The 27,666-nt window shown below is 38.9% G+C and overlaps 1 protein-coding gene across 4 annotated transcripts in view; it reads right to left on the reverse strand.

The window, feature by feature from the left end:
- NDEL1 (nudE neurodevelopment protein 1 like 1) overlaps positions 1–27,666 on the reverse strand; it is a 34,950-nt gene that overhangs the window by 6,360 nt on the left and 924 nt on the right. For 2 of the 4 annotated variants that reach the window (XM_006062926.4, XM_006062924.4), the window contains exons 2-8: positions 21,434–21,531; positions 20,167–20,320; positions 19,115–19,263; positions 17,086–17,222; positions 13,830–14,003; positions 8,472–8,563; positions 2,409–2,560 (exon numbers count right to left, since the gene is read on the reverse strand). In XM_006062926.4, coding sequence (XP_006062988.1) covers positions 2,409–2,560; positions 8,472–8,563; positions 13,830–14,003; positions 17,086–17,222; positions 19,115–19,263; positions 20,167–20,320; positions 21,434–21,519 — 944 coding nt within the window. In that variant the 5' untranslated portion in view covers positions 21,520–21,531. Of the gene's footprint in view, positions 1–1,639; positions 2,124–2,408; positions 2,561–8,471; positions 8,564–13,829; positions 14,004–17,085; positions 17,223–19,114; positions 19,264–20,166; positions 20,321–21,433; positions 21,532–27,666 lie in introns of those variants that run through there. The other 2 variants (XM_025280601.2, XM_025280602.3) reach the window with 2 other exon arrangements.

The raw sequence follows: 27,666 nt of genomic DNA on the forward strand, positions 1-27,666 counted from the left end.
TATTTACCATACAAACTCAACACTTAAGAAAAGGCCAGTCCACAAAAAGTATTTATTGTTAATAGAGTAAAATTAAAAATCTGTACTATTTAATCAGGTCCTCCACAATTCTAAACACCATCTGTAACTATTTCTATCAAGAAGCATATTTCCAGGTTCAGTTCAGGACATAAAGCCTATCCTACACCTAGGATCTTCAGGGGCTCTGTCACAGTGCCCAGGGCCCCTCCTGGTTTCAGGTGACCCTGAGTCCTCTGCCATCTGCCTAGACTGGGTTCCTCTCTGGGCAATCACTGCCCTGGTAAGAAGACAGAATGGTGAGCCTGAACTGATGATATTATGCCTCCTTCGTCATGACTGTTCTAAGAACTATTTTTTTGCAAAGGCATCTATTTACAGTTTTGCCTGTTCTCACATCACATGAGGCCCATGGCCCATTAAGAAATATTCCAGACAAACAAATAACTACTGTTTGGAAATAGTCATAAGCTCCAGGAAAAATCATTAGGCACTATTTCCAACACTCATGAATACTTCCTTAAACTTTCCCTGTATTGTTCTGGGGAAACGCCACCTCTAATGTAAATATATCTACCTTTTTATTTCACAAGTACCATTATAGTAGAAAAATGGCACTCCCCAAGGTTGCCTGAAACTCCTAAACCTAAGGAATATTAATTTTATTCCTACCACCACTGGGGAGCCCCAATGGTTAGAATAAAATTCTGATTTATATGTTGATATTTTAGAATGGGCTTTTAATGAAATGTGTATAAAGAAAGCCCTGATTTATATATTATTTGAGAATATGTTCCCTAATGAAATACACGTACTTTGAGGTAGAATTCTTGAGGGAGAGAGAGAAACCAGAATACTCCACTCCACAAGGACGAACAACAAAAAGCTTTACAGAGTGGCTGCTGCTGTTGTTGCTGCTGCTAAGTCGCTTCAGTCGTGTCCAACTCTGTGTGACGCCATAGACGGCAGCCCACCAGGCTCCCCCGTCCCTGGGATTCTCCAGGCAAGAACACTGGAGTGGGTTGCCATTTCCTTCTCCAAAGCATGAAAGTAAAAAGTGAAAGTGAAGTAGCTCAGTCGTGTCCAACTCTTAGCGACCCCATGGACTGCAGCTCCTCCATCCATGGGATTTTCTAGGCAAGAGTACTGGAGTGGGGTGCCATTGCCTTCTCCTTACACAGTGGACTACGTATCAAATCAGGTCCTCCACTGGGGGAGAATGGACATATGTGTATGTATGGTGCAGTCCCTTTGCTGTCCACCTAAAACCATCACAACATTGTTAATCGGCCATAGTCCAATATAAAATAAATTAAAAAAAAAAAATCAGGTTCTCTACAAATGTACCACCGTCACTGAGGAAAGCAGAAAATATAAGTTCCTTTAGGTAACTATGAAGATTTCTATATTGCTTTCACAGAACAAGAACCTATGGCCCCTCTAACTCAAAGCAGAGACACAGACCACTGGTGCCTCAGCTGCTAATTCTACTGCCAGCCACCTTAAGTCACAAGGTCAGCATTCCAGACCACAGGCTCTAACCAGTTACCTAGACCAAGGCACACCCATACAACAATATAACCATGCAGCGTTTTGTGTTGTTTTTTTTTTTTCCCTTTAATTGAAGCAGAACAATATGTACTGCCACGGAAAGCTACTGGCAGTATCAGTCACCATAGGCATGTTGCAAGCAGTATTTAAGGTATCTCATAAGTTTTTAAAAGCAGAGCAGATGCATAAGATGATTTTACGTGCTTAACTGTATAGATGAATACATGAGTAACTGTACAGATGCAAAAATAGTGTGAAAACAGATGACACGTATTTTTACTTTATATATTTTCTGCACCAAAAATTTTTTTGTATTAATAATGTATTGCTGCTTTAATCTTATGACAATTTTTTAATTCTCAATTCCCCCCAAAATATCTTCACATCCTACACAACTTTTTATGTCCTAAACTGTACTTGATCCAGTGGTCTTATATTTTTTCTAAAATCTTCAGACAGAAGGTTTGTTGACGAGTTCACACTAACGTGATCACCATGGTCTCTTCTACTCTTAGCAAATATTTGCCAAGATAGTCTACCATCCTGCAAGCACCCTGAGAAAACACAAGGACCATATCACATTCATCTTTAATCCCTGGCTGCCTTTCACGAGTCTGCTTCCCAGGACAGAAGCTTCAGAGTCATGGTTCCCAGGGCAACAGACTCCATGGGGACTAGAAGACATAACAGACTTCACATCCCCTAAGATCTGAATGATAACACTTCATTCAGGTAGATTCATCAAACTGAGTTTATCTTTTCGAAGTTCAATAAACTCACTTAAATAATATGTAACTTTATTAACCCAAAAATTAACATGTAGAATTTCCAAAACTTACCCTTTGTCAAAGAAAGACGTGTGCCCTGATCGAGAGAACTTCGTGCCATTGCTATTCATCACCCCACAGTTAACATTCCCTGAAATATAGGATTTTCGTGATGCCTGGTCCTTTGCAAAATTCCTGCAAGCTGCTAATTTGGATTCTAAAGCCTAAAAAGGAAGAAGGAATGATTAGGTTGTCAAAATAGTAGCTGCACATAAAAATCTGCATTTCAAACCATTTCTATTTCAAGACTCAAACTTTATTATCTCAGTTGGTAATGATGGCTATTTAAGCCATTATCAATTTCTAGTAGGAAGAGGGGATATTCACGCTGGCTCCCTTTCTAATGAACTCAGAATATTTATCCCTTGGTATTATTGAGGGATACAGATATAATTCTCACCTTACAACTAAGAGAAACGTGGCACAGTAGATAGAGATGGATCCCAGGTCCCTTGGCCCTAATCCACTGTTTTCCCTCTGACCTCTGGACTGTTAGTTGGCTGGTTGGGTGTGTGCATATGTTTTGGAAGCAAACATTACAAAAAACGCAAAAACATCAATTGAGGACTTTTTAAAGTGGCTAATTCTTTCTTTAGGGCTTCACGTTAGTTTCTAGTGTATCAGAATGGATAAGAGCATTTACAACACCTCGTGTGAAGTTAAATTCTATTCTGCTTCTGAGAGCACACTGTAAAACGTCTATACCCTCTGCTTATAATTAAATAATTCATTTGAAAGTGACACCAGCCCTTTAGCATTTACCTCTAAACTGAGTGCCTGCTTAGCACCTGTCACCACAACACCTGGCCAGTGCCAGCCTCTACAAACCAACAGATGACACGAAGAGAAGTTTTTCATCAATTTCCATCACACACAAGTATCACCAACTCCCCCTTCCCACAAACACTTTGCCAAATCAAACCCCTCTCCTTGCAAAAAAAGAGAGAGAGAGAAGGAAGGGGATTATAATCCATGAGGGGAAAAAAGGGCAAAGAACACTCAAAAAAAAAAAAAAAAAAAACCACTCCAATCCTATTATCCTTGACACTAAGGGATTTGGAATGCACTGGTAAATTAAATCCACAGCTAACATACTTCACCCTGAGAACCCTCCTCCCATAATTTCAGTAAGAGCTATTAAGAAACAGCGACAAAAACAGACTGAAACTTCCTTCTCTTCTCCTTTCCTAAAACAACAGCACCATGACTCAGTAAAATACCAAAAGAAGGAAAAGAGGTTGGATAAGCTCTAAATAAGCATTTTTTCCACATCTTATTATACAGATACATACACAGTAAAAATTGAGAGCCATTAATTTCCTATATTCAAAACATTCATTCAGATATTAGATGAGGATCTATCATATAATAGGTACAAGTTGTATCTGAGGCATCAGTGAGACAAACTAATACAAGTTCTGGGCCTGGCACTCAAAAACAATAGCCTAGAAATCAGATTTAAAACAATATCCACACCAAGTAGGAGATGAAATCATGGCTGTGAAGGAGATAATCAGAAAATTAAGGTCAGAACTACTCTGAGTAAAGTCAATACTGAAAGGGCAGGCAGATGAAAGGGCAACAAGATGACAAAGAGGAATGGGCAGGAAGATGCGAGGCAGACATGACACATCATCAGAAGAGCAGAGGAAAGTAGGCATTTCAAAAAAAAAAGTCAGTATTGAACGTTTCAAGTAGAATGAGGACAGAGCAGCATCCAATGGATTTGACAGCGCTGAGATCATCAATGAGCAATTTGAGTGGAGTGAGCAGGAAACAAGAGCCCAGACGAGGCTAGCTGGGGAGCAAGTATGCCGTCACAAATACTAACAATAAATACATGGAAACGAGCTTTCAAAAGCTTGGCTGGGAAGGAAAGAGACAAACTGAAAGTTAAAAAGAGACACAGGAGAGAAGGAAAGAATAACTGCTTTTATTTTTGCTTTTAAGGTTAAAAAATTGTATAATGTGTAATATATAAATGTTAGATATATAAACATTAGATATAAAGTATGTATATCTAACATTTATATATCACACATTCAGTTCAGTTCACTTCAGTCACTCAGTCGTGTCCCACTCTTTGCGACCCCATGAACCGCAGAACGCCAGGCCTCCCTGTCCATCACCAACTCCCGGAGTTTACTCCAACTCATGTCCATTGAGTCAGTGATGCCATCCAACCATCTCATCCTCTGTCGTCCCATTCTCCCTCCTTCAATCTTTCCCAGCATCAGGGTCTTTTCCAGTGAGTCAGTTCTTCGCATTAGGTGGCCAAAGTATTGGAGCTTCAGACTCAGCATCAGTCCTTCCAATGAATATTCAGGATTGATTTCCTTTAGGATGGACTGGTTGGATCTCCTTGCAGTCCAAGGGACTCTTGAGAGTCTTCTCCAACACCAACATCAACACAATTGATATTCAGAAGCATCAATTCTTCTGTGCTCAGCTTTCTTTATAGTCCAACTCTCACATCCATACATGACTACTGGAAAAACCATAGCCTTGACTAGACAGACCTTTGTTGACAAAGTAATGTCTCTGCTTTTTACTATGCTGTCTAGGTTGGTCATAACTTTCCTTCCAAGGAGTAAGCGTCTTTTAATTTCATGGCTGCAGTCACCATCTGCAGTGATTTTGGAGCCCGAAAAAATAAAGTCAGCCACTGTTTCCAGCCAGCTTTTTCACGCTCCTCTTTCACTTTCATTATGAGGCTCTTTAGTTCTTCTTCACTTTCTGCGTATCTGAGGTTATTGATATTTCTCCCAGCAATTTTGATTCCAGCTTGTGCTTCATCCAGCACATATTACACATTACACAGAGGAAACAGAAATCAAATTGCCAACATCCGCTGGATCACAGAAAAAGCAAGAGAGTTCCAGAAAAACATCTACTTCTGCTTTATTGACTACACCAAAGCCTCCTGTGAAGAATTCTTAAAGAGATGGGAGTACCAGATCACCTTACCTACCTCCTGAGAAATCTATATGCAGGTCAAGAAGTAACAGTTAAAACCAGGCATGGAACAACAGACTGGTTCCAAACTGGGAAAGAACTACATCAAGGCTGTATATTGTCATCCAGCTTATTTAGCTTATATGCAGTGTACATCATGTGAAATGCCAGGCAGGATGAAGCACAAGCTGGAATCAACATTGTCGGGAGAAGTATCAATAACCTCAGATACCCAGATGACAACACCCTTATGGCAGAAAGCAAAGAGGAACTAAAGAGCCTCTTGATGAAAGTGAAAGAGGAGAGTGAAAAAGCTGGCTTAAAACTCAACATTTGAAAAAATAAGATCATAGCATCTGGGGCCATCACTTCATGGCAAATAGATGGGGAAACAGTGGAAACAATGACAGCTGAAGCGCCAATATTTTGGTCACCTGATGCGAAGAACTGACTCGCTGGAAAAGACCCCAACGCTGGGAAAGACTGAAGGCAAGAGAAGAGGACAGCAGAGGATGAGATGGCTGGATGGCATCACCGACTCGATGGACATGAGTTTGAGCAAGCTCCGGGAGTTGGTGATGGACAGGGAGGCCTAGCGTGCTGCAGTCCATGGGCTCACAAAGAGTCGGACACCACTGAGCAACTGAACTGAACTGATATATATATTTATATTACATAATATGGTATACATAAACACTGAATATAAATATTAAAATATACAGGAAAAGTTTGAAAATACAGGAGATATAAAGATGACAAGGCAATGAGATGCAAAGCACAGAGGGACAAAATTAGCCGTGAGCAGGAATGTGATACTTTCACCACTGAGACACAAAGGAAGAACAGAGTAATAAGAGGAGAGTACTAAAAGAAGAAAAGTGAAGAAAACAAAGCGTAAATAGACAGCCTTGATTTCTCAGTGGAAGAGGATGTCAGAGGGGGACGGGGCTTCCAAGTGAAGTCAGTGGCAAAACAGGACAAAGAAGTAGGGGATGAAACATTCAAAAAAGTATGCAGGGGCTGGTGGAGAATGGCAGAAATTCTAATGACACCTTAAAAGACAAACTGTCTGCTGAATGGGTAAACAATGCAAGGACTCCGAGTTCAACTTTCATGCACCATTTATGAATAAATTACTTGAGATACTAAAGCAAAACAGGGAACAAAAGAAAGATGGCAACAGAGGTCCAGGAATAAGTAGGCAGAACTAACCTACGAGTATAATGAAGAGAAATTCGAGGATGACAGCACGCTGCCACCCTAGAAGCACATCAGGGCACTCAGCAAACGCTGTGAAGAAGCTGGAAGATACAACATACAGCAAAGAAAGTGTATGTTTCTTCTCTCCACAGTGAAAAAAAAAAAGTAATCAGAAATGCTAAGAACCATGAACAAAAATATCCACTGATACACAAGTTATATATGCATACAAAGGCTGAGTGCAATTTTTAAAAATGAAAATGGCTTAATCTGTTGAAATGACAGGATTTCAAGAGCTTTTTTCTTTTTATTGTGATTTGGTAAAAACTGTTTTGCAGTGAAAATAATAAAAAGATGGCCAATTTTTAAAAATGTTAAAAAGGCATACATGTCAGCTATGACACACACACAGGAAAAAAAAAATCTATTAATAATATGCTTCTGAGTAAAATAACAGGTAAAGAATAAAATGCCTGAAGCATCTGTTGAGTACTATAAGTAAAATGGCCCTAGAGCCTAGCTTCTCCTCTATGATTCTGCAGGAAATAACACACAGGTGGGCATAATACTGTAGGTGCTGCTGACTAATTCTCAGCACTACTAATGGAGAGTTCAAGAACGGACAGACTTTATTTAAATAAAGTTACAAAAATAACCAAGAAAAATTTAAAAATTAGGAGAAGTAAAGTTATCTTTTTTCTTAAAGTTGATAAGACACTGAAAAGCAAGTATATTATTTCAAATTACAGGTTATAACAAATAGGTTAAACTACTACAACACAGTTTTTACAACAAATAGGTTTAAAAAAAAGATTATGGTAGGAGTGAAGGAAGATTATTCTATGTGCTGCATGAATGATGTGTGCACGACTTGTTACAGCAACTTTAAAATGCAGTTATTGATGGTCAGAAAATAATTTTATGAGCCAGAAACGGTAAACATAGGATCTCATATCTTGGCCTCCCGTTACTTCTTTATATAAAGTAGAATATAATTTCTGCTTTCTTCAGAGTCACACACACACACACACAAATAAGTGAAAGGGCAGTGGAGAATCGGAAGTTTCAGGGGTAGATTATGGATCACAGAAATAAGTCACTGAGGGAACCAGGAAACTAATACTAGAAATTCTAAGTTTATAGTGGCTTAAAAATCTACCAGGTTACATAAATGTTTCCAATGATCTTGATGCAAGAAAGAAGTCCAGTTGCTTGACTAATCCAACCTGCAGGTCTCCCCTATGACCAAAGAGACCAGGAGTCCAGAGTGACTGAGAAAGTAACCTATGGATCATAGATAAGTAGGAACCAAGTGAAAGCAAGAGATGACTTTAAAAAAAAAAAAAAAAATCACAACAAACTACTACTCTCAGTAAGGTCAAAGAGTAGATATTATACAATGTAAAAAACTAAGTAGAAAACCAGGTTTAATATTCCAAAAGCTGAAATGTTCTGGAATCCAAGGTTAGAGCCAAGGAGATGACACTGGAGTGGAGATGGCCAGGCAGCAGTAAGGTGGTGACCAAGAGCAGAAAAGTCATGCCATGAGCCAATGCAAGAGTCCTCTGAAGAGAAACCCAGGCGATAACCAGGAGGACAGCAGGCAAAGCACAGAACAGAGGGAGGGATAAGACACACAGCAGGCCTTCAGAGAATGTGGGAGGAGTCAATGCTTTAGAGACACCCAGAGGGAGCATGACAAAGGCCCAGCAGGGACTTGGGAGTTCAGTACAGCGACCTCCTGCAGAGGCACTTGACAGGCTGAGCCCAGAGGTGTTATCTGAACTAGTCTCAGGTGGTCAATGGATGCTCTTGCTTCTAAGCTTAATTACAGCCTTTACCTCACCCTCACTTCAAGGTAAGAAACAATTCAGTACCTTGGCAGCTGAAACACCTAGTGATAAATAATGAAATGCTTACCCCTACTTTCCGTAAGAGATCCCCCACGATGTTCAGTGCCGATATCCTAGCTGAAGGAGTCAGTGGACTGGTACCAAAACCATTTGGTATAGCTAGAGAAAGGTAAAAGGCGAGTGATTACTCTGGCAACTTCCTTTACATTTGGGTTTTGTTTCCGTTTACAAAGCAGTATACACTCAATGAAAAATCAGTATAATATTCTAAACTGTGGACATAGTATAAAGTGGAAATATCACAAATACGTTTAACCATTTTCCAAAGGATATTTAGGTTATATCCAATTTTTCATTATTATAAACAATGCTAAATGGACAAATAACCTTAAAATATCTAGACAAGTATTTCTAGAGAAAAGGTTCTTAAAATTAGAACTGCTGAGTCAGAGGACATGCCCAAGTTTTCACCTTAATATCCTACTAAAGTGCTCTCTAGGTTGTGTCAATATTAGCAGTCCATATGGTCCGATCAGATCAGACAATCAGTCGTGTCCGACTCTTTGCGACCCCATGAATCGCAGCACGCCAGGCCTCCCTGTCCATCACCAACTCCCAGAGTTCACTCAGACTCACATCCATCGAGTCAGTGATGCCATCCAGCCATCTCATCCTCTGTCGTCCCCTTCTCCTCCTGCCCCCAATCCCTCCCAGCATCAGAGTCTTTTCCAGTGAGTCAACTCTTCGCATGAGGTGGCCAAAGTACTGGACTTTCAGCTTCAGCATCATTCCTTCCAAAGAAATCCCAGGGCTGATCTCCTTCAGAATGGACTGGTTGGATCTCCTTGCAGTCCAAGGGACCCTCAAGAGTCTTCTCCAACACCACAGTTCAAAAGCATCAATCCTTCGGCACTCAGCCTTCTTCACAGTCCAACTCTCACATCCATACATGACCACTGGAAAAACCATAGCCTTGACTAGACGGACCTTTGTTGGCAAAGTAATGTCTCTGCTTTTGAATATGCTATCTAGGTTGGTCATAACTTTCCTTCCAAGGAGTAAGCGTCTTTTAATTTCATGGCTGCAGTCACCATCTGCAGTGATTTTGGAGCCCCAAAAAATAAAGTCTGACACTGTTTCCACTGTTTCCCCATCTATTTCCCATGAAGTGATGGGACTGGATGTCATGATCTTCATTTTCTGAATATTGAGCTTTAAGCCAACTTTTTCACTCTCCACTTTCACTTTCATCAAGAGGCTTTTGAGTTCCTCTTCACTTTCTGCCATAAGGGTGGTGTCATCTGCATATCTGAGGTTATTGATATTTCTCCCGGCAATCTTGATTCTAGCTTGTGCTTCTTCCAGTCCAGGTTTCTCATGATGTACTCTGCATATAAGTTAAATAAGCAGGGTGACAATATATAGCCTTGACGTACTCTTTTCCTATTTTGAACCAGTCTGTTGTTCCATGTCCAGTTCTAACTGTTGCTTCCTGACCTGCATACAGATTTCTCAAGAGGCAGGTCAGGTGGTCTGGTATTCCCATCTCTTTCAGAATTTTCCACAGTTTATTGTGATCCACACAGTCAAAGGCTTTGGCATAGTCAATAAAGGAGAAATAGATGTTTTTCTGGAACTCTCTTGCTTTTTCCATGATCCAGCGGATGTTGGCAATTTGATCTCTGGTTCCTCTGCCTTTTCTAAATTCAGCTTGAACATCTGGAAGTTCACAGTTTACATACTGCTGAAGCCTGGCTTGGAGAATTTTGAGCATTACTTTACTAGTGTGTGAGATGAGTGCAATTGTGCAGTAGTTTGAGCATTCTTTGGCATTGCCTTTCTTTGGGATTGGAATGAAAACTGACCTTTTCCAGTCCTGTGGCCACTGCTGAGTTTTCCAAATTTGGTTGCATATTGACTGCAGCACTTTCACAGCATCATCTTTCAGGATTTGGAATAGCTCAACTGGAATTCCATCACCTCCACTAGCTTTGTTCGTAGTGATGCTTTCCAAGGCCCACTTGACTTCACATTCCAGGATGTCTGGCTCTAGGTCAGTGATCACACCATCGTGATTATCTGGGTCGTGAAGATCTTTTTTGTACAGTTCTTCTGTGTATTCTTGCCACCTCTTCTTAATATCTTCTGCTTCTGTTAGGTCCATACCATTTCTGTCCTTTATCGAGCCCATCTTTGCATGAAATGTTCCTTTGGTATCTCTGATTTTCTTGAAGAGATCCCTAGTCTTTCCCATTATGTTGTTTTCCTCTATTTCTTTGCATTGATCGCTGAAGAAGGCTTTCTTCTCTCTCCTTGCTATTCTTTGGAACTCTGCATTCAGATGTTTATATCTTTCCTTTTCTCCTTTGCTTTTCGCTTCTCTTGTTTTCACAGCTATTTGTAAGGCCTCCCCAGACAGCCATTTTGCTTTTTTGCATTTCTTTTCCATGGGGATGGTCTTGATCCCTGTCTCCTGTACAATGTCACGAACCTCATTCCATAGTTCATCAAGCACTCTATCTATCAGATCTAGGCCCTTAAATCTATTTCTCACTTCCACTGTATAATCATAAGGGATTTGGTTTAGGTCATACCTGAATGGTCTAGTGGTTTTCCCTACTTTCTTCAATTTAAGTCTGAATTTGGCAATAAGGAGTTCATGGTCTGAGCCACAGTCAGCTCCTGGTCTTGTTTTTGCTGACTGTATAGAGCTTCTCCATCTTTGGCTGCAAAGAATATAATCAATCTGATCTCGGTGTTGACCACCTGGTGATGTCCATGTGTAGAGTCTTCTCTTGTGTTGTTGGAAGAGGGTGTTTGCCATGACCAGTGCATTTTCTTGGCAAAACTCTATTAGTCTTTGCCCTGCTTCATTCCGTATTCCAAGGCCAAATTTGCCTGTTACTCCAGGTGTTTCTTGAATTCCTACTTTTGCATTTCAGTCCCCTATAATGAAAAGGACATCTTTTTTGGGTGTTAGTTCTAAAAGGTCTTGTAGGTCTTCATAGAACCATTCAACTTCAGCTTCTTCAGCGTTACTGGTTGGGGCACAGACTTGGATTACTGTGATATTGAATGGTTTGCCTTGGAAACGAACAGAGATCATTCTGTCGTTTTTGAGATTACATCCAAGTACTGCATTTTGGCCTCTTTTGTTGACCATGATGGCTACTCCATTTCTTCTGAGGGATTCCTGCCCGCAGTAGTAGATATAATGGTCCGTATGGTAGTGCTCGCAATAATATCAGAGATCTTTTTTTTTTGCGTCCAACTTGTTAGTCACTTTAACTTTTGTCTCCTTAATCCAAGAGTCATTTAAATCTCTTTTTTTGGAAGTCATCTGTTTTATCTTCAGCCCTTTTTCCTACTGGGTTGTCTTTTCTTTCATCAGCCTGCAAGAGCACTTGTAACCCTGCTGGGTACAGATATACAGATATTCATCCTTTTTCTTACATATATCTCCCAATGTGACATTTATTTATTTTTGGCCACACTATGCAGTACATGAAACTTCCCCAACCAGAGATTAAACCTGTACTTCTGCAGTGGAAGCACAGAGTCTCAGTCACTGGACCGCCACGGAAGTCCCAAAGGTCACAACTTTGTCTAACCACCCTCCTCCCTGCATCCTGAGTAATACATGGCACTTAACAGGTGCCCAATGTGATACAAAGTGCTATACTTTCCTTGGCAGGGATTTCTGGATCTTGTTCCTATTCTACTCGAATTTTATATTTTCAGTATTATTAAATCTGTACTTTTATGCAAAGTTGTTTTAAATGTTTTTTGGAAACAGGCATTTTATCAATGAAATGCAATTACAGCCAGACCACTTCATAGAGATCAGCTCCTCAATCCTGCCACTGATTTCTCTAACCTTCGGCTTCTCACTGTCTGTGTGCCAACTTCCTTGTGATGGAACAGCAGCTTTTAGGCCAGCGAAAGTTCATGCCATCAGTTCCAATCTAAAAATGTGTCTCTCTGGACAAATATTCTTGCCTTAGGCTTGACATATCTTCCTTCTGTGCCACAGCAAGCTCTGTGTCCTAGTGACAGCCCCTTGAGGCTCCAGATAATTCCAATTAGTGCTTAGCTGAAGAATTTTCAGAACTTATCTACATAATTCTAATTAGTAACATTTAAAAAAAAAACAGATCTTAAATGCTAATTCTCATATGCCACTAATTCTAAGGTCCTCAAATATATAAGCAGCCATTCTGAAGTGACAGCTTCTGATGCCTGCTGTAATCTATATACTGCCTACTCTGTATTCTCAGCAGCAAACTCCACACATACTGCTGCAATCAGCAACAAAATTACACAGAACTTTTACATACCTTACCTCACCTCACCCTCATAAAAAGACAAAAAAAGGGTGAATTATCTAATCAAGGGCTTCTGAGCACTTGAAGTATGGCCAACACAATTAGAAACTCAGTTTAAAATTTTAATTCATTTAAATTAATAAAAATTTAAATAGTCACATTTGAGTGGCTACTGTATTGGGTAGCACAAATATGGAGATACAGAGGGCTAACTGTACTAACTGAAATTACTTCATATCATTCTGAAAGATAAAATCCTGTATTTTAAAAAAGGGTAAGAAGAAAGTACAGTGTAGTCGAAGTAGCTGAAATATGATCTGCAAGCTGCAAAAACTAAATAAATCTCAAGAGTTTCAGGGTTCCATTCTTAACATTCCATCTAGTGCCTACTTAATCCTTTTTTTTTGCTTATCTGGATTTTAAAAAACACCTTGACTGATGGCAAAAGGAATATTTTTTATGCACTATTCACCTATGAATAGTATCTCACCTGTGAATATGGCAGCTACTGAGGCATGTCACAGAATGGACATGCCCATCCAAGCCAACTTAGATGAGCCTGAATGGTAACTCAATGAGTCTCTGCACTTTTCATGTATAAAGGCTTCTAGTCTCACATGATATGTTCAGTGGCAGGGGCCAGAAATAAAACTGCATTTAAATATGATCCCCAAACTTGTAACAAAGTGGCATGAACACAAAAAAGTACACACAATAGAAAAAAATTCAGTGTTAATAATAGTTGACTTTAAACACTAAGATTGCAGATAATTTTATTTTCTTTTTCTCGTTTATATTTTTATATTTTTCTACATGAACATGTGTTACTGCTATAATCAAAACAAATTTCCTTAAGATCTTCAGCTTTTTAAAATTTCAATTTATTAAGCTGTTCTTGTCTCAAATGTAGCTCTCACTTCACTGGTTCCTATGTATGAGTGAGTGGTCTAGGAGAACAATTCCTTCTGTTTCACAAAGAGCTAGACTAAACCAACCTTTAAACTAAAAAGACTGCTTAAACCTTAGCAACCCCCGCTTCATCAGCAAAGCCTCTTAGTTGATAATCAGCCATAGGTTCAGAAAGAAAAGACATTACAAACCTTTCGGTGAAGGAAAACTGTTCTCTGTTCCTTTGCCAACAGGGGTAGCTGGCAAAGAAAGTGATGCTTGGACAGCAGAATCCATCTTTTCGCAGTCCAGAGTTGGAGAACTAGGAGCTGATTTTCTAGTTACTTCCTGTTGTCTTTCCCGAACAGCTAGTTCTTGCCGTAAATCTGTAAAATGTTGCAAAGGTAGCAATATTCACTAGAGGGAGCAAATACATCAAGGAAAGTTACATCTGAGATGCCATAAAGACATTCTTCCTAAATTACTTCTCAAAAATGATTTTCATATTTAATAATTTTTACTTCCAAGGGAATAAAAATGACAACCCTATTGTCTAAATGATCATTTAGAATTTTAAAATTCTATAAATGTAACAATTATTCTGCCTTTATGCAAAAATAAGGCAGAGTCTGAAGCAGAACTCACAGTGAACAGGTACGACACAAATATACGTATTCTTTACCAACTTATTTGCATTTATTTTGAAATGATGATGTAGTTTGGGGATTATTACAAGATCAATGAAGAGCAATTTTGTCATTTTTAATGGGTTGACATTCTTTTACTCATTTTCCTATGAAATATTTTGTTTTAGAAAGGAAGAAGTCAAAATAGTTGCAAACTGCTTTCTGGTTTTCAAATATTGAATTTTTAACCCAAAATTAATGTTCTCTTTTCCTGTAATGCAACTGACCAATATCAAGAATACTTGCTAACTGTATGATTCCACATATATAAGGCATCTAAAATGTAGCAGTTCTCCCTTATCTGAGGAGGGTATGTTTCAAGACCCCCAGCGGATGATGCACTGAACGAGACAGCAAAAAACATCACCCTGTTACTCAGAATGGTGCACAATTTAAAAGTTATGAATCGCTTATTTCTGGAATTTTCCACTTAATATTTGCAGACTGCAGCTGACCATGGGTTACTGAAACCATGGAAAGCAAAACCACAGATAAGGGGGGACTACTGTAGTCACACATAACAACATAAAGTAGAACTGTGGTTGTCAGGGCTCGGGAAGGGAGAAATGGGGATTTGTTGTCCAACAGGCAAAGAGTTTCAATACTACAAGATGAAAAAACTCTAGAGCTCTACAAAACAATGTGAATATAGTTAACATTACTGACTTGTACCCTTAAAAATCATTAAGATGATAAATTTTATGTTACTTTTAACCATAATTGTAAATTTTAGAATAGGATAAAGTTATTATTTTATACATTATATAAATTATGAGAAGTTCTTCAAATGAATAAAGCCCCCCCTCAGAAAGGAAGTCATTAAAAAAATTTTTGTTGGCTGCACAGTTTGTGGGATCTTAGTTCCCTGACCTGGGATTAAACCTAGGCCCCTAGCAGTGAGACCTGAGTCCTAACCACTGGACTGCCAGAGAATTCCTGAAAAAAGAATTTTTAAAAGACCCAATAAACAGACAAAAAGTTTTCACAAGTACCAACCAAAAAACTACAAATTAAAACCAAGGTGATATTAGACAAGAAGTTTGAGATGGACATGTACACAGCTATATTTAAAAAGGATAATCAACAATAACCTACTGTAGAGTACATGGAACTTCGCTCAGTGTTATGTGGCAGCCTGGATGGGAGGCGGGTTTGGGGGAAAATGTATATATGTATTGTATGGCTGAGTCCCTTTGCTGTTCATCTGAAACTATCACATTGGTATTTAGCTAAATCTCAGTACAAAATAAAAAGTTTAAAACAATAAGTAAAATTTTAAAAACTTTAAAAAAGCAAACCAAACAGTGTGATATTGGGAATTCCCTGGTAGTCCAGTTGTTAGGACTCCTCACTTTCACCATCAAGGGCTGGGGTTCAATCCCTGGTTGGGGAACTAAGACCACACAACCAAAAATTTTTTTTAATTTAAAAATAAATAAAAATAATATCAATTTTCAAACAGATTTTTAAATAATTTTTAAATTTATTTTTATTATTCACAATACTAGTAAAGTGTGAGGACGACTGAGAGGACTCTCAATCACTACCAAAGTAAAGGTATCAATTTATCTAAAAAGTAATTTAGGAGCATCTGTTACAACCATTAAAGACACTTATATTCTTTGCTATTTCTAAGAATCTAGTCTAAGAAAATCAAAGATACCCCCAAATATTATGTACAAGGACTCTATTTACAGCACTATGTATAGCAAAAATATAACTTCCAATAACAAAGGACCTATTAAGGAGTAAAAAAAAAAAAAAATGGTTCAATTATATGAAGGAAAAAAACAAACAGGTATGCTTATGTATAATTATAGGAAGACTGGAAAGACACCAAACTCTTGGTGAATTCTCTCAAGATAAAGAGATTAACAGTGACTTTCAGTTTCTTCTTTACAATGCTCTGCACTCTAACATGCATAAAAGAAAAAAAGAGGGAGGGAAGGAAAATTTTAAAAGAAAAGTATATATTCACTCTATGTATTATACACATGGTATACTGCAATATACACCGAAGAATTGATACTTCTGAACTGCGGTGTTAGAGAAGACTCTTGAGAGTCCTATGGACAGCAAGGAGATCCAACCAGTCCATCCTAAAGGAAATCAGTCCTGAATATTCACTGGAATGTTAGCTCCAATACTTTGGCCACCTGATGCAAAGACCTGACTCACTGGAAAAGACCCTGATGCTGGGAAAGACTGAAGGTGGGAGAAGGGGACGACAGAGGATGAGATGGTTAGATGGCATCACCGACTCAATGGACATGAGTTTGAGTAAGCTACAGGAGTTGGTGATGGACAGGGAAGCCTGGAGTGCTACAATCCATGACACTGCGAGGAGGTGGACACGACTGAGCTGACCTGAACTGATACTGCAATATGCACACATATATAATGCTATTACGTGCCTAACACAAAATTATTTAGGTACAAGAAAAAGGAAAATATCCAAATAAACCAAGCAGTATCTGCACAGTGGTGATGATTAAGACTTTGGGAAACAGACCAGGTCTGAATCCCAACTGACAAGCTAGAAGACCTTGGACAAAACCCAAAGTTACTGTGCCTTGGTTTTCTAACCTATAAAATGGGTATAATAATACCTACCTCCTAGAGTTGATGATATAGCTATTAAGTTAACAGACTAAAAATATGTGGCATAGTGTCTGACCAGAGCATACAAATGAACAGCTTTAAAAAGTTGATCCTGAAGCAAGCTTAGCACTCTGGCTTAGGGACAGTAAGTAATAAATATTTTTTAAGTTATAAATTTTACCTCTTGCTTCATCCTTTAACCTCTGCACAGAGACCAACAAAGATTCCTTTTCATCAAGTTCACTTTCTAAAAATGCATTTCGTTCAATGGCTTGATTTAGCCTTTGTTCAAAGTCTTCCAGTGAAACTATTGTTGCCCTAAAAAAAAAAAAAAATTAGAGTCCAAGAATTAAACAAATAATGTGCAACTAGCTACTACAAAAGGAAACAGTTTATCTCGTGCTATTTCCTGACCTAGAAAGCCTGGCCCAGCTGAAAGAAAATGATCTCACCCCTTCTGATCTCTGGTGCGTTTACTGTCTCTATTATCATTTGGCCATTCAATCTATTCTTTTCTTTTATATTCCTATCTAAATTCCTTCAAGTTTCTCAAAGACAGGCTACTTTTTATACAAGTTATATCTCCCCACTGAATTTTAAACGTTTCAATGAAGTTTACACATTTTCAGGAAGAAAACTGTTCAGTGGCTTCAGAGTATATAAGAATATGTAAAAATGTACTAAGAATTTGTTTAAAACACAGTCCCAGGTCCCCATCCACATACTTTCTTCCTATCAACCCTTTTCTTCTTCCTGCATTTCTCATTTATTCAGCAAACACTGACAGGTACCTACTATGTGCCCTCTATCCACTATGTGCTATCTGCTACAGAATTAAAATTTCCTAACCTCAAGTTAGAACTCTCAATGCCATGTCCAATTTTCCCAAGTCCTGTCAACTGTCTCTCAGCTCCAATCTTTTGCCCCAGGCTTAATTCTTCACCCATTCCTGATGGCTCAGACAATAAAGAATTTGCCTGTAATGCAGAAGACCCAGGTTCGATCCCTGGGTTGGGAAGATCCCGGGAGAAGGGAACGGCTACCCACTCCAGTATTCTTGCCTGGAGAATTCCATGGACAGAGGAGCCTGGTGGGCTACAGTCCATGGGGTCGCAGAGTCAAACACAACTGAGCTACTGACAAACCAAAACATCATCTAGGTTACTCCAAAATGGTCTTCACATCTTCTCCTCCCTACTTCTAATTTCTCAAATCTTTCAAATCACAATCTGATAACACTCCTTTGTTTAAAAAACTCTTGAGTGCCCCTTTGCTTACAGAATGACTTTCAAACATAGCCAAGCACAAGGTTCTCTGCAACCTGGCCCCAAACACCTTCCAGTCTTATCTTGTTCAGCCAAACTGTCTTTAAGCACCTCATGCCCTCTTCCTGCCTCTCTGCCTTTGAATCTCTCTCTTCATCAGTTAACATCTACTCCTTGCAGACCCAGCTTCCCCGGTTACTAAGGGTAGTTGAGCGGCTCCCTTCTCTATTCCCTGGAGCAGCTTGTACATTCTTTGTATTAATACCAGTGCTATCACATGGACTGTCCATTTCTATCATACCCAAGGGCAATGGCAAGCTTATCTTTGTATCCTCAACTCTAGCATCATGCCAAGCATTTCCGAGTTACTCAAATATTAAGGAAAGAAATCTCAGTCAATGACTGTAAAGTAATACAAATTACATTTGGGATGGTTAAGAAGTAATGATAGATATATGAAATCTTGGCAAAGTAATGGCAAGTTCCTATAGGCTGTTCAGCAAAATCATAATAGAAGCATTATTTCAAGAAAATTCATTGGTAAGTATTAAAACAGAAGAGAAAAGGAGTGAAAACTTAAAGACAGATCAGTTAGGAAGTAACTGCAGGATTCAGGTATACAACATGAGGACCTTCAAAAAGTGTCGCAGTACTGAGAACACAGAGGGAAGACGGAGGAATGAATGAGACCTTTTAAAGAAAAACCAACAGGATCCACAATGGTACATGAAAGAAGGAAAAAGGGAAAGAAAAGCCTGGAAGGGCATTATCTAGGGAGATAAGGATCTGGGGCAAGTTTCAATGTGAGGACTTACAGGTGACTTGAAATACCAAAAGGAATTGTTCTGGGACTAAGATTTAGGTAACTGGTTAAATCTAAAACAACTTTTTAATCACAGATTGCCAACTTTGGTTATTCTAACAATATGCACATCATTCACTTACCTTTTTGCTCGCTCCAGGTCATCATTGGCCTGTTCCAGCTCTCTTACATACTTATGTAACTGCTCCTTAATGGCCCGAGTCTGACTTAAATCATCTTCTAATACTGAGACCTGCTTGTAGCTCTGTGCATATTGATGTTCTAGCTTCTCCTGAAGGAGTGGGTATATAGGAAGGAAAGAACGCATCATTAGCATATAGTTTTCTTTAATAAAGGAAGTAACCCAAATAAGAGGCAGGCTGTGGAAGGATCCAAAAAAATTCACCCACAATCTGATAGTACTCTTTTCTCCTTTTTAAAATGTTAAAATGACACATTCATTTCCAGTGCTTTAATTCATATATTAGTCAATCACTTCTCTTAAAGAAATCTAATAATGATCTCTCTGAAAAGAGGTAAAATAGTAAAATTGTTGCCTTAAAAACCTCTGGGTTCTCGGCTGAATGCAGCCCAGGGTAAACACAAAGCAGTTGAGTGACAGAGTTCAAATTTCTTACACCTTGCCTGCCCAATCTCATCTTCTCTAAACCTACCCCCTGCCCAGACACAGGAACACCCCAAACATTTGGCTTAGGCATGTGATGAACAACAGCAAGAGAGGTTAACCTTTCTACTCCTGAAAATTCCTTGTTAGAAAGGAATTTTTAAAAATTAAACTCCAAAACTAAAGTGACCATAAACCATAATGAAATAAAAGTATGTCATACAAAGATAATTTTAAAGTACTACAGAACGAGGCACTCTATCATAACAAATAATCAGGCAGCCTTTTTTTTCCAGGCAGCTTTTGAAAATTATAGAACTACAACATAATATTATAGAGCTAGGAACATTATAGCTAAAAAAATTGACAGCTACCGAGTTTTGAAGTGATTTTCTGAATTCTAAAACACCTTTGCCTTGGTTCCATGAAAACAGTTTATGTCAAAAATTCACTTTAGGCCTTTTTACATTTTTATGTTGCCTGCTGCTCTTAAGCTCTACCTGTAAGAATGTATTTCTCACTTTAACAAAACCCAGCCAAAGAGACACCAGCTTATACTGCCACAATTACCTTCAATGCTTCTACTTCATACTTCAGTCTTTGGTTATCAGCTTGCAAGTCTCTATTTCTCTGTTCAGCCTGTACTAATTGTGCCTCCAACTCTGCCTCTAATTCTCTGCTTCCTTCCTGGAATTCAACTAGCTCATCCCGAGCTTCCTGGAAGCTAATCAGAAACAAAGTGGGAAAGATCAGTTATAGTAGAAACCGTAAGGATCATCCTGAAGATGATTATATATCAATTCAAAAATTTTCACCTGAGTGTTATGCTACCATAAAATATACTAAACAATAAAGGCAATCTATTTTGCATCTCTTACTCTATATATTCAGGGTTCAATGAAGTAAGTTATAAGCCGTAGAAGGATTCACGTTTTATACACTCACTCCTTTCTTATTTAACATATTGACAAAGCACATATGACTATCCATAAATCAGTTTTAACATTTAGATGTGTTTTTTCCAATATAATTGGTTTCCTCTGTAATTCTATTTAATTTTATGCATTAAAAATGTTATTCTGAGAAGGATTCCGTAGATTTTCCCAGCCTGAGAATGTATCTATGGCACAAAAAAAGGACTATGAAGTCTTGCCATAGACACACCTTCCATATAACTAGCATGATACAACAACTGGCTTCAGCAATAATGAAATAGCAATAAAAGGTTTAATAAGTCTTAGTAAACTGCTAACCAAAGTAGGAAGATGTATATATACTTTTAAAAGATGTCATTTTTAAAAGAAATTTAAGTTTTACTACTTAAAAGGTTACCTAAAAGTTCTCTCAAGTAACTGAAATAATTGAGATTTTCTAAAATACTCCATATACCCCCGAAGCTCTTGTCCCTCCCTCAAAGCTTTGTTGGCTCCAGACACTGATAACACCTGCCCAAAGAGAGTCTGCCCTATGGAGTCCCAGAGAGCTTATTAGAATCTCCAAAAGACCAAAAAGATGAGACAGAATCAGTGCACACCCAGCAAGCCAAAGATAGCCAAGAGCAATAATAAGCTTTCTAAAAGGAGGTAAGCTACCAGAAGAAATCATAAATGACACTGTCTTCTTACTATTTTAATAATTCAAGTAATGTAAGCTTTTATGGCACTTTATCTTAAATACAAGCAATGTTATTTTGCTATGACTATTTCTAGAATCCCAATCCTATACTGGAAACTCTAAATTTAGCTTTGTTAAAACAAACAAAAGAAAAAAGAGCAAAAAGTTAGAGATTATGTATTCCAAAGCCCTCTTCTATTTCTAGGATGCTTTCTGGCATTACCTTTGTTTATACTTCAAGGAAAGTTCCTTCCAATAAGCAGTTTCCTCCTTTAAACTTGAAAAATCTGGTATATCTTCACCATCCATGATCAAGAAAGCCTGAGAAATGTTAAAGAGGAAAATAAATTGAGAACATAGGAATCTTAGTAAAAGGATAAAGCCTGGGACAACACTCAATCCGCAGCATTCTGGAGGGAGTCAAACATGAAAGACTCTGAGGGGTTAACACTCTACTACAATAAACTCAGTCACATAAATCACTTGGCTGCCCCACTTGCAGGGACCACCAACATCATGGACAAGCTCAGGAGAGGAGATGAACAAGGTCACGGAAGCCAGGTGAAGCACTTTTGGTGATAGCACTAGGTTTTGGGGTTGGCCCCACAGATCTGCCTGCAGCTGGTTTACTGCTAACTGATCTTCTGGGAATCAGGTGACAGAAAACAAGTTTATTATCAGAGCTGCTATTACCTGCATGTCCTTCTCTGTTGTATTGATACAACTGCTTCAAAACACCTGCTTGAAACATTTTATGCCAGGTGACCTTGCCAGGAGATCAAGCACATTCCCAATAATTTAAATCACTACATTTCTAAAAGTCCCAAGCTTCCTCCATTAAAGTCCACTAATCCTCAAATTTCAATATTGTTTCATCTCAGTTCTTCTTCCAACGCATTCAGAGTGGGTGAAACAAGTATTTGTTTAGTTATTAACCTTGCATTTGGACTGACTACCTAAAATTCCCAATTGATTGTCAGGCCCAAAAGAATACCACAGACGCTGGGCTTGTCCCAGATTCACGCCAAAGTGATTCAGTCTTACTTCCTCTACTTTATATTCCAGCAATACTGTTCAAAACTGTCCTAATGCACCATTCTGCTTCGGTCTAGATATTTTTCCTACCTGGAATGGCTCTCCTTCCTTGTGCATTTGGAAAGCTCCTATTTATCCTTTAAAAGCCAGCTGTCATCTTTTCCAGAAAGCATTTCCTGTCCTCACCAATACAGCACCAAAATCTCCCAGCATCTTGGATACCTCTATGCATAAGATTACATGAATACACTTAACACATAGTAATACACTTGCTTACAACTCTGTGTCCCCTGTTAGGCTGGTATTATTCTTACTGATTTCAACTCCAGCACACTGCCTGTACTATAGCTGATACTCAATAATATTTATTAAATTAAACCAAAATTGATTCAACCTAATCCAAAATGGGTATTGAGAATTCAAGGCCAACTTTAAAAGTAAATTAATACAAATTGGGAGTTGCAGAGAATGTAGAATTCATCCAGCACAACCCACTACTCATGAATGTTTAGAAAAGACACAGACAAGAGTATATATACAACTTCAACTTGAGGAGGTATACAAAAGAAAAGAATGGCTTTTAATTGAATAAAATTAAAATATAACCATATACATTCAGTGTAATGCCTTTGCAGCCTAGGAAATGGCAACCCACTCCAGTGTTCTTGCCTGGAGAATCCCAGGGATGGGGGAGCCTGGTGGGCTGCCATCTATGGGGTCGCACAGAGTCAGACACGACTGAAGCGACTTAGCAGCAGCAGCAGCAATTTTTTCAAACTGGTTTTAGTTAAGTCTTTCCTGACCACATTATCCATTACTACTTTTGGCATGTTGGTCAATATTCCAATTAACAAATAAAAGACCCTGATGCTGGGAAAGATTGAGGGCAGGAGAAAGAGGCAACAATGAGATGGTTGGACGGCATCACCAATTCAATGGACATGAGTTCGTGCAAACTCCGGGAGATGGTGAAGGACAAGGAAGCCTGGCGTGCTCCAGTGCATGGGGTCGCAAAGAGTTTCTGAGAAGGCAGGACCTGTGTTTTACTTATAAATCCCTTCTGCATTATCAGAAACATGAAACACAGTAGAAATTCGATATCTGAATCTGACTTACAATCTTTTAAAATTATTCCCTCTTTGCTCCCAAAGTACTGCTTTCCGTTACTAATATTGAAATTTCTATTTCAGAAATGTAAGGGTAGTTTATTCCTACCTCACAACACACCACCATGTATTATACCAGGATTATAAAAACCTACCATTCTCAGCTAGACAAAATTATCAGTCTGAGGCATGCCAAGCCGCATTCACAGCCACTTATAAAGCTCAATATAAGCTCCACATCACAGAATAGGGAGCTGATGGAGCTTACTGGGGACAGCCTTAGAGATACCCTGCACACTAGCTACCTAAAATAATCAGTGTCTAGCCCTTAATTCTTTTTTTTTTTTTTTAATCTTCGTTTGGGTCTTAATTGCAGCCTACAGGATCTTCAATCTTAGTTGCAGCATGTGAGATCCGGTTCCCAACCCAGGGATGGAAATTTCTGGGCCCCCTGCACTGGGAGTGCAGAGTGCAGAGTATTAGCCACTGGACCAACAGGGAAGTTCCCCAGCCCTAAATTCTTAAATATATATGGACAACCAAGAACCACCAAATGAGAAAAGCCAGTAGCATAAGTAAGAAAATCCAAGGACCTATGGAACCTAGAGGAAACATAATTCAGGAAAGGAGAGAACTACTTTTTTTCTCATAAAACACCTCAGGAGGGTTAGAGGAGTGTTTAGACAGCTACAAAAGAAGAGAGAAAACCAAGAACTGGACGGCACAGGGTGCAAGAAACAGTGGCTCCAACCCAGGACTGCAAAGAAGAAACCACCCAAGATGAAGCCTAGTCCCTTGCGCCCAGAGAGTCACTCAGCCCAGATGTCTTCTTAGCTTTATGTTCACTTGACAGCTATCTCAGTCCCTTAAATATTTTTGTTGTCATGCTTTGGACTTTCTCTGGGTTACATATATGCCTTTCTGAAGGCAAGGAACTGATGCTACTTCGGTATATCAACATTTTATTCACGGGTAGGATACTTTAAAAATTTCCAGCACTCCCTCTGTCAGCATGCAGCATTTGATTCTGGTGACCATGTGGAAGTGTCCTTATGGAAGTCCCTAATGCATTGGAAAAGGAAATGGCAACCCACTCCAGTGTTCTTGCCTGGAGAATCCCAGGGACGGGGGAGCCTGGTGGGCTGCCGTCTCTGGGGTCGCAGAGTCAAACACGACTGAAGCAACGTAGCAGTAGCAGTAGCAGTAAGGACTACTAGATGCCTTCTTTGGCATCTAACACTTGAGTGTGTCAGTAGCTCAGTCGTACCTTGACTCTTTTCGACCCCATGAATTGGGGCCCACCAGGCTCCTCCATCCATGGGATTTTCCAGGCAAGAATACTGGAGTGGGTTGCCATGCCCTTCTCCAAGGGATCGTCCCAACCCAGGGATCGAACCCGGATCTCCCACATTGCAGGCAGACTCTTTACCATATGAGCCACCAGGGAAGCCCATCTAGTGTTTACTTGAACGTATTTGAATGTGGAGCCAACCCTTCTACAAATACGGTTAGAGTTGTTTTTATCTATAAATGTTATCATTCACATGCCCAGTTTCAGACTTTTCTGTATGAGGCTTTTAGCTGTTGACACATTTATACAGTATCAGAAGACCTACGGCAGTTACTATTCTGAAGACTGTTAAGAACGGTTCCCTGAGCAATCTCACTGTTTACACCTGTGGGTATACTATAAGGTATCCATTTGTTCCTGGTTTTCTGGTTCTCAAATAGGGCCATATTAATACAACTTATAAAGCTCAATATAAGCTCCACATCACAGAATAGGGAGCTGATGGAGCTTACTGGGGACAGCCTTAGAGATACCCTGCACACTAGCTACCTAAAATAATCAGTGTCTAGCCCTTAATTCTTTTTTTTTTTAATCTTCGTTTGGGTCTTAATTGCAGCCTGCAGGATCTTCAATCTTAGTTGCAGCATGTGAGATCCAGTTCCCAACCCAGGGATGGAAATTTCTGGGGCCCCTGCACTGACACTAACGCTTCCTGTAAAATTTCTTGAGCATCTAGTTCTATTTCTCATACCCTCCTTGTCTAACTACTTAGCTCAAAGTCCAATGACTCTAGCAAAATTATTTTAATGTGTTTTTATTTCACACAGGCTTCTGCTTTTTTTTTTTTTTCCTGAATCTTATGTGAACTGAATGTTGACTACATTTTTTCTAATTAACAGGCTACTTTTAGAACTCGCTTATTGGTCCTTCAAACAATCTATGTCAGAAGCCTTTTACTAAAGGACCAGCTTTTCCAGAAAAAGCCAATTAAAAACACGTAAGAGGGTAACAGGTGGTAGCAGTAGCTCAGTCTGGGCTCTTAACTGACTTGCAGTTAGGAGACCTGACTCTGGAGCCAAACTGCCCAGATTTCAATCAGAGTCCTCTACTCACGACCTTGAGCAAGTTACTTAACCACTCAGTGACCCATTCCCTCACCTGTAAAATGGGGATAATAATTAAAATAGGGTTGTAAAGAAGATTAAGGGAGTGAATATTTACAACTACTAAGTACAGAGTCTGGTACACAGTAAACACAGCATAAATTCATTATTCTTAAAAACTGGTCATTCAGTTGCAGGCCTGTGAAGTATAACCACAATGCTTCAGAATTTAAAACAAATGATTCCTTAAAATTAAACAAACCTCCAGAAGTTCTGTGCATATTTTAGTTACACCACCATTACTGAAAACATCTCTAAAATCTCTTTTGGAACAGCCATGAAGAGCCAGATTAAAAAATAAACAGAAAACCCTTTCTTTGTGGTCACATTTCATTTCTACTGCTTCCTAATTGGTATTACCCAGCTTTATCACTCTAATCTTATTCATCAGACTTATCCTTTCCAAAAATTGGGTTTTTCACAAATAAAAATTTGCCACCACTGCAGACATTCAAAAGGCCTTCTCAGGGGGTATAAAGACATCTGTTCATTTTGCTTCAAGTTAGAGCAGGAAGATGTGTTGTTTGAAACTATGTAACTGGAGATATTAGGCCACAGAAAATTAGCCAATACAGAAAACTACACTGCTACCAAAAAAATGCTTTAATGACACATCTGTAATCTCCTGAAGCTGAAATGAAGGTAGATAACTACATACTCTTCCCCACTACCCAAATTTTCCCTCAATATCCTGTCTCACAGGGATGGAGTGTGAATCCCAAAATGATGACAACTTTTACATGGGGCATACTGTGTGTGACCTTCAGATACCTAGCAACTGCGCATAAAACTGCCTGTCTTAAATGCTATATTTACAAAGAAACTATTCTTTGCACAATGCTAAGAAAATCCATTTCATATGATACTGCCTCCTTGTTAATAGTTATAGAATCAACTAGTGAGACTGGAAGAGTTATTCTGGAACTTACCACAGATAACCAATACTTTTTTACCAAAATTCTTCTACTTTCAAAGGTGACAATTACAGAATTTTAAACTCTTAAGTCAGTCATAAATATGGTCCTCCTTTTGGTCCTGACTATCAAACTTCTTTTTCCACATCATGAAGTGGTCAGAAACTTATGTCAGAAGCAATTTTAAGCTTCAGTGACCAAATTTATCCCAGCATGACTTAAGACGCAAATAAAAATAAGCTTTGGAGATGTCATGAAAGCAAGCTCTTAAGATTTTACTGAGGTTTCTACTTAAGTGTTCCTCATCGAATTTCAATTTAAAAAGCCAAAACAAAACTAAAAACCAAATGCTTCCTAAGATTTCTATCTGGGCCAGGTCAACTTGCAACTAGGACTAGCCAAAGGTTTTTTGTTGTTGTTGCTGTTCCTTCTGATCTTTTAAACTTTAATAAAGATTGAGAGGAGGTATCTTAGTTCCCCTTGATTCTCTTCAACACATGACCTAATGCTGCTTTACTTCACCAACTTCATGATTTAGCAAAACCAGTGCCCTATTTGATAAACCGATAAAAAGCAAGACAACTCATCTGACAAAATAATTAGCCAGCAACCATGAACAAGTTCCAGCGTAGAATTTCTCTTATAACTGAGTAGCAGTTCTTATCCTAGGTGGGTCTGCTCAAAAATATTTGAATAAATCTACTAGCTTCTGGTATATTTTTAGCAAGCCAGATTTTCTACTTTGCTTTCTACCTGAGAAAGGTAGAAAAATTCCACTAAAAGAAACCAGAACTCCAAGCCAGGAATCGTAAATCCTGAACCAAATGAAACCCCTCACGGGTTGGGAGAGTCCACAGTAGAAATCACTTAAGCCCCCACCCAACCTGTTCTCAATTGCCCCATCCGTCAAATGGCGATATGAGAACCAGGCACAACCACTAAAACTA

Source organism: Bubalus bubalis, chromosome 3 (assembly GCF_019923935.1).
Source record: "Bubalus bubalis isolate 160015118507 breed Murrah chromosome 3, NDDB_SH_1, whole genome shotgun sequence".
Lineage (NCBI taxonomy): Eukaryota > Metazoa > Chordata > Mammalia > Artiodactyla > Bovidae > Bubalus > Bubalus bubalis.